This window comes from Neomonachus schauinslandi, chromosome 10 (genome assembly GCF_002201575.2).
Source record: "Neomonachus schauinslandi chromosome 10, ASM220157v2, whole genome shotgun sequence".
Lineage (NCBI taxonomy): Eukaryota > Metazoa > Chordata > Mammalia > Carnivora > Phocidae > Neomonachus > Neomonachus schauinslandi.
The window spans coordinates 34228855-34241540 of NC_058412.1; the positions used below are offsets into that span (position 1 = coordinate 34228855).

Consider the following 12686-nt stretch of genomic DNA (forward strand, 5'->3'; position numbering starts at 1 on the left):
CCACCCTCCCCCTCCGCTCCCACCCGCGCTCAGTTTTCTAGGGCCAGGCCTGTACTTGGGGGTGTGAATTCTCAGACGCCCCCCTCCAGGACGCCCCCATTGAGTATCGGCCGTCGAGCCCCCTAATAGGGGGGTTTCTCCCCGCGTGGCTTCCAGGCAGTGGGGGTTGGAGAGGATGGGGGGACATCCCCCCGGCTCTACTCCTCCCCTTCCGTGGGAGTGTGGGGTGAGGGGCGTGGGGGCGATGGGGGCAAAGCCAGGGGCACAGCTGGACAGGCCTGTTTGCGGGGACAGGGCCCTGCACCTCGCCTTCCTCAGTCCCCCCTCCCGTTTCTTGCCCAGCCCCCCAAGATGGGGCATAGTGGGGCCGGGGCACCGCAGCCAGAGATGGGGAGTTGAGCTCTGCCTGGACATTTGCTCTGGTGACTGCCTCCTTCCCAGCCTTCTGCAGAAGAGAGAAATAAGGTCAAACAAACTTTCTCCCTACTCACGACGCCCTCCTCCCTCTTTCTTGGTAAAATAATAATTCAGATAAGTGGCGTGTTTGTGTGTGAGACTTGCTCTTCTCTGCTCATTAGCTGAGCTCCTGATGGATGGTGTTGGGAATGGCGTGGCCAAATGAGGCCACTTTGCAGAAGAGAGACGGGAAAGAGCCCCTAAGATAGACAATAACAATGCAGCCCAGCCTTTCAAATAAACACACAGTGGGAAGTTTCCAGTGAGCCTATTACAGGAGAGGAAAAGTCACTTGAAAATTTTTATCTTTTTTATTGAAAGCCTGCAGGGATTTCTTTATAACAAGACCCGAAATGAATCTGGATTAAATATGGCAAAGAGCATATCAAAATCCTGATAACTCCAGAGAGCTCTGTCTTTCAGAAAGGGAACCCCCTTTCATGCCCCTCCCCCATCATCCCAGCTAGAGCTGTGGAAAAGTTTGTCAGTGTGTTTCCTCTTACCTACTCTGCTCACCTGATTTTTTTTTTTTTTTAAGTTGGTGATTGAAATGTACTTTGGGCTGCTAAGCTTTTCAAGATGCTCTGAATTTGTCTTAGGTCAATAGTTTTATGTGAGAAGCATACTCCAGGGTAAATTGGATTGGAGGGAAAAGATGTGGAAGCAGTTATAGCTTGAAAGACACATGTTTAGTCAGCCCTGACTACTCGGTGGTGAGAAGGGTCTTCTTGTTTATTAGTAAAGAAGTGATGTGTGGCCCGAAAGACTAGGAGAACTTGATAAAACATTAATTGAAATGAAAATGCCAGGAAAATAAGGGTCTGTGAATAGTAGGCATATGAGAAAATGTCTTAAGGTTGTATTGCTTTTACCCAGGAATGAATTATGTGCTTCATTTTGAATGTGCATTGCCTAATACAGAAGTCACAGATTGACAAATGTGAACTTGCTGTTGAAAAGATTAAGCTCTTTACTTCCTTTAATTACAGATTATGTCTACTTTGAGAACTCCTCCAGTAACCCGTACCTAATCAGAAGGATAGAAGAACTCAACAAGGTATAAATACACTGAGTATTCTTGATTTTAATATTAAAAAATAATTGTTTTCCATTGAAGGGTAATTAGGTAAAAGGCCTAAGAGGTGATTTTACTTTTATTCCTAGACTCTTTGAAAGTAGAGATTGCAGATTAGAGAGTTATGCAGGATTCTGAATATTCTTTTGCTTTGTATAATTACCTGTGATATTATATGTTACTGAAGTATTTAACATCTGCAGATTTCTTCAGATTGCTCAAAGCTTCTCAGAGCAGGGCACTCCTGTAACTCAGTCCTTTTTTATATTTAGAGTCATAATTGTATTTCTCCCTTTTCGGTGAATTATTTTTTTCCTCTTCCAGCTTTAGAAGGAGGAAGCTAGGAAATAAAGTATTGAAGGGAATTTGTAAAATTTTGGACTAGACTGACTAATAAGAATACAGTTTTGGTATAATGTAGATTAACTTACTACTTTAGGCCTTAAGTAAGTAAAATTTTTATATTAAGGTTTGTCTCTGATCGCTTGTGTCCAGGACATCAGAAGCATTGTGACTGTTTGCAGTAGGTGAGCTTTTATAATGGTGACATATGAAAAGTCATGAACTATATGAGCCATGGATTACTAATGGTGCTCTTGTTTCCTCCAAACCAACTTCGAAGGTTATTTATATAGCTTATGAGAATTCATAGCGTTAAAATGTTGGGGGCTGTCTAGCTAATGCCTTTCCCCCAAAGTACCATCTAGAGACTGGGCCAGTTCTGGGTCCCAGGAAGCAAAGTCTGGTTTAGGGCATTTCTGGTTTATGAACCCTGAGATCTTGATTTGCTTCTGGAGATATCCCCATGGACCTTGCATTTATAAAAATTCTGTTGCATTTGAGACCACCACCACCAAATGAAGAGAATGGCCTCAGGATTAGATCAGTCTGTGGGTGGGAACTATCAGGGCGTCATTCTGATCTCTTTTATGTTATTGATGTATAAGAGTGTAGGCAACGTGAAACTGTTTATCAGTTTATTTAGAAAATTAATTAGGATACAAAGAAAAATGTTGGCCAATATGAGACATATTCTCTGGCTGCTTCCTGTCCCTCTGACCTCCACTCTTAACTGCTCTCTGCCTTGCTCATTTGGCTCCAAGCACAGTAGACTCTTGGCTGTTTTCACATGCATGTACCTTAGGACTACCAGGTGTTTTAATCCCCTATATCTTGCTCGGCCTTGCTCTTTTCTCTGTATCATTTATCACCTTCCAATATACTTAATTATTGTGTTTATTTTCATTGCCTGTTTTCCCAGACTAGAATGTAAGCTCTGTGTGTAGTGATCTTCTCTGTTCACTAATTCATCCCAACTGCCTTAGAATAAGTGACTGGCACATACTTAAGGCATTCAGTAAATATTTATTGAATTAATGAATTTCTCAAATGTCTGACTTTAATGCTTGCACATAGCTTTACTGTTTACAAAGTATTTTGATTCATTCATTTTACAGGTATTTCTGAGGACCTGCTACCTGCCAGGCATTTTTAGATATATGCTTTTAGGGATTCAGGGGTGAACAAAAATAGGTCCAGTAGTGGAGACAAGCATCAGCCAAATAATCCCACAAATAGAAGGAAAATCGCAGCTGTGCTAAATTTGCAAACATCAGAGCATGGTGTTCTGGAAGCATATGATCTGGGGATTCACATTTTTACTTTTTTTGAGCCTCAAAATAACCTTAAACCTTAAAGGCAGATGCATCATGGAGTTGTTGTACGGGACACAGTGGTTATGTGACTGGGTTGCACATCTAGCTTGAACCTGGCTCATTTCATACTCCTTTATCTTTATATTACTGTTCACTCCAAAAGTATCCCTTGCTTTTCATCCTCACCTTCCTGGCCCTCTGCTTTCAGCAGAGAGTCCTTAATATAATAATGGTTTTTTTCATTCTGGGGATGATTGAATTGTGAGAGATGAGTCTGTAATTTCAGACAGTGGCAGTTTGAATGGATGGATTATTTTTAAATAAGTCAGATTGGCTAAATACGAAATATTTATATAGGGCCTTTCTTTTTCTTTTTTGAAAATATTTTATTTATTTGAGAGCAAGAGAGTGAGAGAGAGAACATGAGGGGGAGGGGAGGGGCAGAGGGAGAAGCAGGCTCCCGAGAAGGGAGCCTGATGCAGGGCTGGATCCCAGGACCCTGGGATCATGACCTGAGCTGGAGGCAGACGTTCAATTGACTGAGCCACCCAGGTGTCCAATAGGGCCTTTATTTCTGAAAGTATGTGGAAAAGATACCTCATTTTATATTTATTTATTTATTTATTTAAAGATTTTATTTATTTGACAGAGAGAGACACAGCAAGAAAGGGAACACAAGCAGGGGGAGTGGGAGAGGGAGAAGCAGGCTTCCCGCCGAGCAGGGAGCCTGATGCGGGACTTGATCCCAGGACCCTGGGATCATGAGCTGAGCCGAAGGCAGACACTTAACTGAATGAGCCACCCAGGCGTCCCAAGATACCTCATTTTAAATAATTCATTAAACAAATGTTTTTTTTAGTACCTGTTATGTACCAGGCACTAGGCTAGCCTCAGATATACAACAGTGAACAATATGGATGTGTTTTCTGCCCACACAGGGTCTACATTCTCTTGAGGGGGGCACATGAAAAGGCAAGTTAGTAGGCATAAAGAAAATAGCAAAAATGTTAACTTTTTTTTTTAAGATTTATTTACTTGAGAGAGAGAAAAAAGTACGAGTGGGGGAGGGGCAAAAGGAGAGGGAGAGAGAAACTCAAGCAGATGCTGCACTGAGCAGGGAGCCTGATGTGGGCTTGATCTCCCAACCTGAACCAAAACCAAGAGTCAGAGGCTTAACAGGCGTCCTGATGTTACCTGTTAAGAAGGAAATAAACAAGAGCCTTGACCTAGGGGATAACAGAGGTTACTTCTTTTGGATAGAAAGGGAAAGGATTTTAAGGACATTGAAGTTGAGGCCTAAAGGTTGAGGAAGAAGTAGCCAGGGAAGAGAGGCCACATGAGTTTTCCAGATAAAAGGCCCTGAGAGGATCAGAGGTCACTTTGGCAAAGTGGGGAAAGTTAACATGATGGAAAATCCAAATAATTTAAGAGGACTTGATATATTCTAATTGATAAGCCAGGATAGGAAAGGACATTAACCTAGAGGCTCCTGGCTGGGTCAGTCGGTAGAGTATGTGACTCTTGATCTTGAGGTCCTGAGTTTGAGCCCTACGTTGGGTGTAGAGATTACTTAAATAAAAAAAATTTGGGGCCCCTGGGTGGCTCAGTCGTTAAGCGTCTGCCTTCGGCTCAGGTCATGGTCCCAGGGTCCTGGGATCGAGCCCCGCATCGGGCTCCCTGCTCCGCGGGGAAGCCTGCTTCTCCCTCTCCCACTCCCCCTGCTTGTGTTCCCTCTCACTGTCTCTGTCAAATAAATTTAAAAAAAAAATTTTTTTTTTAAAAAGAAAGGACATTAACCTATTTTTTTTTTAAGATTTTATTTATTTATTTGACAGAGGGAGACAGCAAGAGAAGGAACACAAGCAGGGGGAGTGGGAGAGGGAGAAGCACGCCTCCCGTGGAACAGGGAGCCCGATGTGGGGCTCGATCCCAGGACCCTGGTATCATGACCTGAGTCGAAGGCAGACGCTTAACGACTGAGCCACCCAGGGGCCCTGATATTAACCTATTTTATTAACTATCTTCTTGAAGTTTGTTATTTATTTTTAGAAATCTCTACACCCAAAGCAGGGCTCCAACTCACTACCTGTGAGATCAAAAGTCAAATGCTCTGCTCACTGAGCCAGCCAGGAGCCAGGTGGCCCCTATTAATTATCTTCTGAATAGAATGTGTTTTTGTAACAAAATTCCTAGGATAAGCTGTCAATCACCATTGTTATAGACAATTCACTTTTTTTTTTTTTAAGATTTTATTTATTCATTTGACAGAGAGAGAGCACAAGCAGGGGGAATGGTAGGCAGAGGGAAAGGGAGAAGCAGGCTCCCCGCTGATCAGGGAACCTGATGACACGCGGGGTTCCGGGGCTCCGGGGCTCCAGGGCTCGATCCCAGGACCCTGGGAACATGACTTACGCTGAAGGCAGACAGTCAACTGACTGAGCCACCCAGGCACCCCAAAAATTCACTCTTATAGAATGGATTCTGGTTTTTTAAAAAATCCTATTTGAAATGTTACTTGTTCAGTTTGAAAGCTGGGCTACAGTATTTCATTTTTTTTTAAATTACAGTAGTAGATTTTTTTTTAAGATACTATTTTTAAGTAATCTCTACACCCAATATCGGGCTCAGACTCACAACCCCGAGGTCAAGAGTCGCATACTCCACCAACTGAGTCAGCTAGATGTCCTTGGTAATAGAATTTTGTCTCAATTTTTTTCCGTAAAAGTTTTGGAAAAACCAGTAATTATCAGTTGATAAACACAGTTCAACATTGATTATCTTATATTCCCTTTTTCCCTCTCTCCTAACTTGTACTCAGATATCACGAAGATGATCTTTTGGAGGACGAATATAAGATTAAAATTATGAAAACAACTTTTGGTAAATTTTATTTAGTCACTATCTAGTTTGGGTGGTATTCTTCTAAAGACTGTGTCTGCATGCATGTCAAGAGAAAGCTATATGGGCGCCTGGGTGGCTCAGTTGGTTGGGCGACTGCCTTCGGCTCAGGTCATGATCCTGGAGTCCCGGGATCGAGTCCCGCATCGGGCTCCCTGCTCGGCAGGGAGTCTGCTTCTCCCTCTGACCCTCCCCTTTCTCATGCTCTCTCTCTCTCTCTCATTCTCTCTCTCAAATAAATAAATAAAATCTTTAAAAAAAAAAAAAGAGAAAGCTATGTACACATAGTAACGGTATAGTCTCAGGAAGTTTTGGAAGTTAAACTTGTGGAAAGATTAGCATGTTACTTGCTATTTTTGTTTTGTTTTTGGTGTATATGTTGTATAATTTGTGTGTACCTTCATATTCTGTATAATTTATTAGCCATCTGACTTGTTCTGAGATTCATTTTACTGTTTCGTGTCTTCCATCTTTTTGATGGGGAGAGGGGAGTCACTAATTTCTTTTTTTTTTTTTTTTAAGATTTTATTTATTTATTTGAGAGAGAGAGAATGAGAGACAGAGAGCATGAGAGGGAGGAGGGTCAGAGGGAGAAGCAGACTCCCTGCCGAGCAGGGAGCCCGATGCGGGACTCGATCCCGGGACTCCAGGATCATGACCTGAGCCGAAGGCAGTCGCTTAACCAACTGAGCCACCCAGGCACCCCCCCCTTTTTTTTTTTTAATTTTTTAAATTTTTAAAAATTTAAAAAAAAAATTTTTTTTAAAGATTTTATTTATTTATTTGAGGGGAGTCACTAACTTCTTTGAGTGTCTGATGATTCCCTCTGCCTCCATCTACATTTGCACATATAGGAATTTGCACATAGTTTCAGGAGATTCCCTCATGAAACCCAAGGTGAGACCCCCCTACTGTTTGGGATCTCTTGGGAATAAGGACAGAAATTGGGAAAGGAAAGTGGATTTTCACTTGTACTTTACTGTAGGCAAACCACAGACTTTCTGAAATGGAAAGTGTGTGTGTGGTGGGTTTTTTTGTTTTGTTTTTGTTTTAATAATGTACTTCCTGGGGTGCCTGGGTGGCTCAGTCGTTGGGCGTCTGCCTTCGGCTTGGGTCATGATCCCAGAGTCCTGGGATCGAGCCCCACATCGGGCTCGCTGCTCTGCGGGAAGCCTGCTTCTCCCTCTCCCACTCCCCCTGCTTGTGTTCCCTCTTTCGCTGTCTCTCTCTTTGTCAAATAAATAAAAATTAAATAATGTACTTCCTAAGTCTGGGATAGAAACAGACATGAGTATGAGGTTGACTAAAATGATTTTAGAGCTTATGAAAAGCCCCTTATCATTAGAGGATATTTTAGTAAATGTGCTTGACAGAATAGGGATTTAAGAGGCTGCAACCTAAATGGAGAAAAGAACATAGCAAAGAAATTGATGTGATGAAACACAAGGCTTTTTTATTTTTTTTAAGGATTTATTTATTTGAGAGAGAAAGCTCGCGCCCTCTGTCAGTGGTGGGGAGGGACAAAGGGAGAGGAAAAGAGAATCTCTAGCGGACTCCCTGCTGAGTATGGAGCTTGACACTGGGGCTCGATCTCCCCACCAGCCAGCCAGTCGATCTCCCCACCAACAGACCAACCAGTTAGCCAACTGCCCTGCGCAGGCACTGCTTTAAAAATTTTTAAGTAATCTTTCCATCCAATGTAGGGCTCGAACTCACAACCCTGAGATCAAGAGTCACATGCTGTACCGACTGAGCCAGCCAGGAAGGAACTCCTTTTTTTTTTTTTTTTTTAAAGATTTTATTTATTTATTTGACGGAGAGACAGCGAGAGAGGGAACACAAGCAGGGGGAGCAGGAGAGGGAGAAGCAGGCTTCCCACTGAGCAAGGAGCCCGATGCTGGGCTCGATCCCAGGATGTTGGGATCATGACCTGAGCTGAAGGCAGACGCTTAACGACTGAGCCACCCACGCTCCCCCAGGAAGGAACTCCTAACCTAGGTCTTTAGAGCAGTGCTTGGCAAACTATTTGTGGTGTAAGATTTTTAAGAAGGTTCACTATCTCAGACTGCTTTTATTTTTATTTATTTTTTATTTATTTTTTTATAGATTTTATTTATTCATTTGACAGAGATACAGCGAGAGAGAGAGCACAAGCAGGGGGAGTGGGAGAGGGAGAAGCAGACTCCCCGCTGAGCAGGGAGCCTGATGCGGAGCTCGATCCCAGGACCCTGGGATGATGACCTGAGCCGAAGGCAGACGCTTAACGACTAAGCCACCCAGGCGCCCTCAGACTGCTTTTATAAAATTAAAGGAAAATAGTAGAAAAATGAAGTTTAAAATAGGCTTATAAAAACACAAGCCTTCATTTTTCTTTTTTTTTAATTTTATTTTATTATGATAGTCACCATACAGTACATCATTAGTTTTTGATGTAGTGGTCCACGATTCATTGTTTTCATATAACACCCAGTGCTCCATGCGGTACATGCCCTCCTTAATACCCATCACTGGGCTAACTCATCCCCCCACCCTTCATTTTTCATTATTAGGTTCAATAGATTAAAATTAACTACCAAATGCTCTTAACACACACTCTCAGTCTCTGTTCTCATTTCAGTACACCGCAGGAGTTGTAGACCGGGCCTTGGACCACAGTTTGAGTAGCTTAACTTCAGAGGCATGCTTGAAAGTGTGTGTGTGTGTGTGTATTTGTAGAGGGGAAGAGGAATACTGTAGTTATAAAATACCTAATAGCCAAGTGTGTGCATCATTCAGAAGAGACTGCTTATTTTGAACTATGTCCCTCTACCTCAAGCAGGTTTAAATAATAATTTAATTAGTTTTGTAGAGTATTCCTGATTGAGGAACTCACTAGAGAGGCAGAAAAAAATATGCCTTTAAATGCTTGCTTTGGGTTTTGAACATGCTTTTGTCTTAAAACTGATAAAGCGCTTGTAATTGTAGTCCTTGATAGATTTTATTTACAAGAAATATCAGCCTGTTCATTTATTAGATTGCTGGATCATTACTTCTGGAGGATGTATTTGATCACAATATTGTGAAATACAGAAGCACTTTGGTTAGGATTTAATATGATTTCAATTCAAAGGGGCAATCTTTTTCCACGACTATTTCTCACTCTAAAATACTGCTGCTGAATTTCATGAAATGGACAATTTACTGCAGCATATATATATTCTTATTTCTTTATGTCTGAATATATCTGTAAGCCCAGAGAAATTCTGAAAATTTGTTCTCAATTTTTTTTTGAAATTGGAAATCACAGTAGGTTTTTATTGTAATCTATGTGTTTTTACAAGGAACTTTGTAATGAATGATTGACCTTGAAAGTTCTCAGAATTCATAAGGAATAGGAGAGTAGGAGCCTGGGCCCCAGCTGCAGTAAATTACAACCTAACTGAATTTTGGTTATATTCTAGACTGTAGTCAAAAATAAATGAGAGCTTCAGTGTTCACAACTCAGAGTTTTTAATACTTTCATATGTGAAGGTAAACTAAGTGCTACTGAGAATATTGACTACTACGGATTCGTAGATTTACCTGGGCTAGAGAATGCTTTTCCAGGTCGTCTGCTTCATTCTGAGTGATGGCTTCCCACACTCACAGAGCTTCACCATCAGTCAAACATGGGTGTTTAGGAGAGGGCTGCATGATTTTAGTCTATACTTCTGGGAGTGGGTTTGGAGGAGATAAGTTTAACTGTCTTAAATAAGTTACAGTTGTGGCTTTTAAAATTTGGGGGATTAGTTTCTCAAGGCTAATCAGATTTCACTCTCTGGCTCATTAAAGCGATCTGATCACTTTAGTTTAATTGATGCCAGTAAGTTATTGTATGTTTGACATTTCAGTTTCACTTGGAACTTTTGCAAGTGCTGCTCATCCTCATTTGAGTTTTTTAGCTCTCTGATTATCCCCCAGTTGAGGTTGGCACAGTATAAATGAGAGTGTTCTTATAATCAATATTGTGAAATATTGTTTTTATAAACTATTTGAGTCTACTATTCAGTACAGGTAACTTTTATTTTTCTTATTTCTTAGACTGCAACTGGCAACGTGGAAGCAAAAGTAGTGTGCTTTTATAGACGACGAGATATTTCCAACACGCTTATAATGCTTGCAGACAAGCATGCTAGTAAGTTGTCTTTTTTTTTTAATTAAAAAATGTTTTAAGGTTTTTGTTTTCCATGATAGGAGGAAAAACACTTTTTTGTTACCTGTAGCCTTTTGCTTTCCCATTTGTGTTCCTCTTAGTTTAGATGGGAGTAATTTTTTGGGTGGTGCTTGGTTTTAGTACATATTTTCTTAGGTTGCATCACATGTATATTAGTCAATACATTGAAATAGAATTCTGTGCTTCCGCAGACAATCAGGGTAGTGTTTTACCATCTGCAGTTTTCAGTGGTGGTTTTGAAAGGCTTAAATATGAGCACATTTATACTTTATTGGTATTTTGGAAGGATATTTTTTTCCCTTCTTAAGCAACTGGGTAATATTTACATTTTAAAAAATTCTGATTATTTATTATATGCATATAGAATTAGGTATGTATGAAAAAAAGGTTTGCCAGAAAAAGAAGTGCAAAGTGATATTTATATATGGTGAACTCCTGTAGATAGCAACTCTGAGCCCTACTTTGTAGATTAACCTTTATTGTGTGTTTTCCCCCCCAATCAACAGCTTTGACATATTTTAGCTCCTTTTATAATTTTTTATTTTAAAATTTTTAAAATTTATTTTTCATTTTATCTTTTAAAACATTTTATTTTTTTATTTTTTAAAGATTTTATTTATGTATTTGACAGAGAGAGTCACAGCAAGAGAGGGAACACAAGCAGGGAGGGTGGGAGAGGGAGAAGCAGGCTTCCTGCTGAGCAGGGAGCCCGATGTGGGGCTCAGTCCCAGGACCCTGAGATCATGACCTGAGCCGAAGGCAGATACCCAACGACTGAGCCACCCAGGCACCCCTAAAAGATTTTATTTTTAAGAAATCTCTACACCCAACATGGGGCTTGAACTCACAACCCTGAGATCAAAAGTCAAGTGCTCTACCAACTGAGCCAGCAGGTGCCCTACCCCTGTTTTTTTTTTTTTTTTTTTAAGATTTTAATCATTTATTTGACATTGAGAGAGCAAGAGAGGGAACACAAACGGGGAGTGGGAGAGGGGAGAGGCAGGCCTCCTGCTGAGCAGGGAGCCCAACGTGGGACTCGATCCTAGGACCCTGGGACCATGACCTGAGCCGAAGGCAGATGCTTAACGACTGAGCCACCCAGGCGCCCCTACCCCTTTGATTTTTAAAACAACAAACACAATCATAAAAAAAAGTGATTTAAACTTTAAGAAAGAAGAAATATGTGGAATATAAATACTTTATTTTGAAGCCATTTTCATCCTACAAAATATATGAGACTAGGACCATATGTATGTGTGTATTTCAGTTTGACACTGATCTTTGATGCTCTGGTCTTGGGGATCCTGAAGCTTTTGAAGTGTTTTGGTAAGGGAGGCTATTGTGTGCACAGGTTTGTTCTGTGTCTGTTTGATAATCATTTCTCCACTGGGTCACTGGTTTGATCAGGCAGATTGGTTGTTGTATAAGTTAAATTCCTACTATATTTTCTGCTGTAGTTCATAATGGTTTTGTATTTTTTTTTTTTAAGATTTTATTTATTTAGAGATAGATATTTATTTAGAGAGTGCGGGGGTGGGGCAGGGGCAGAGGGAGAGGGAGAGAGAATCCCAAGCCCACTCCGAGCTGAGTGCGGAGCTTGATCCCAGAACCCTGAGACCATGACCTGAGCTGAAATCACGAGTCGGACGCTTAACCGACAGCCACACAGGCGCCCCTGTAGTTAATAGTGTTTTTAAATTTTTCCATTTTTTTCTTTAGAAAGAATGGTATGAGTTCTGTAATATTTATAAATTATATATTGACAGATTTAGGGCATTCATATTTGTCCTTCCTTTTTGAGACCAAAATACTACTTTTTACTTTTTATTTTTTAAAAGATTTTATTTACTTATTTGACAGAGAGAGACACAGCGAGAGAGGGAACACAAGAAGGGGGAGTGGGAGAGGAAGAAGCAGGCTTCCTGTGGAGCAGGGAGCCCGATGTGGGGCTCGATCCCAGGACTCCAGGATGACTTGAGCTGAAGGCAGATGCTTAATTACTGAGCCACACAGGCACCCCCAAAATACTACCTTTTAAAATGACATACTAACCAGTTATTTTAGCTGTAGCTAAAATCTATGAATTCAATGTGTTATTAGAGTGGCTCTGCAAAATTATTTGGATTTCATTTACCATTTACAACATAAGCTTAAGAAAGGTGAAATGTCTTATTAATATTCATATACTTCTGGATTTAATTTAGCTTCTAATGTAGCTTCTAAAGTTGCTGCGGCAAAGGTAGTCTGGTATAAAGATTGTTAGGGGGTCTGCTACTGTTCATGGAGAGTCTCAGCATGGCCGCATTTTGGTGCTGTTGTAGGCTTGTAGATGTAGAAAATCAGAATTGAGTAGGCTCTTGGTATTAACTCTTTGAGACCAAATTTAAGTGATTTAAAAGTCAATCAAATT

The 12686-nt window shown here is 40.9% G+C and overlaps 1 protein-coding gene across 4 annotated transcripts in view; it reads left to right on the forward strand.

The window, feature by feature from the left end:
- The window catches only part of MTA3 (metastasis associated 1 family member 3), a 213253-nt gene that overhangs the window by 47084 nt on the left and 153483 nt on the right, over positions 1-12686 (forward strand). For 3 of the 4 annotated variants that reach the window (XM_044918687.1, XM_044918686.1, XM_044918688.1), the window contains exons 2-3: positions 1446-1513; positions 10144-10237. In XM_044918687.1, the coding sequence (XP_044774622.1) occupies positions 10216-10237 (22 nt within the window). In that variant the 5' untranslated portion in view covers positions 1446-1513; positions 10144-10215. Of the gene's footprint in view, positions 1-442; positions 515-1445; positions 1514-10143; positions 10238-12686 lie in introns of those variants that run through there. The other variant, XM_044918689.1, reaches the window with a different exon arrangement.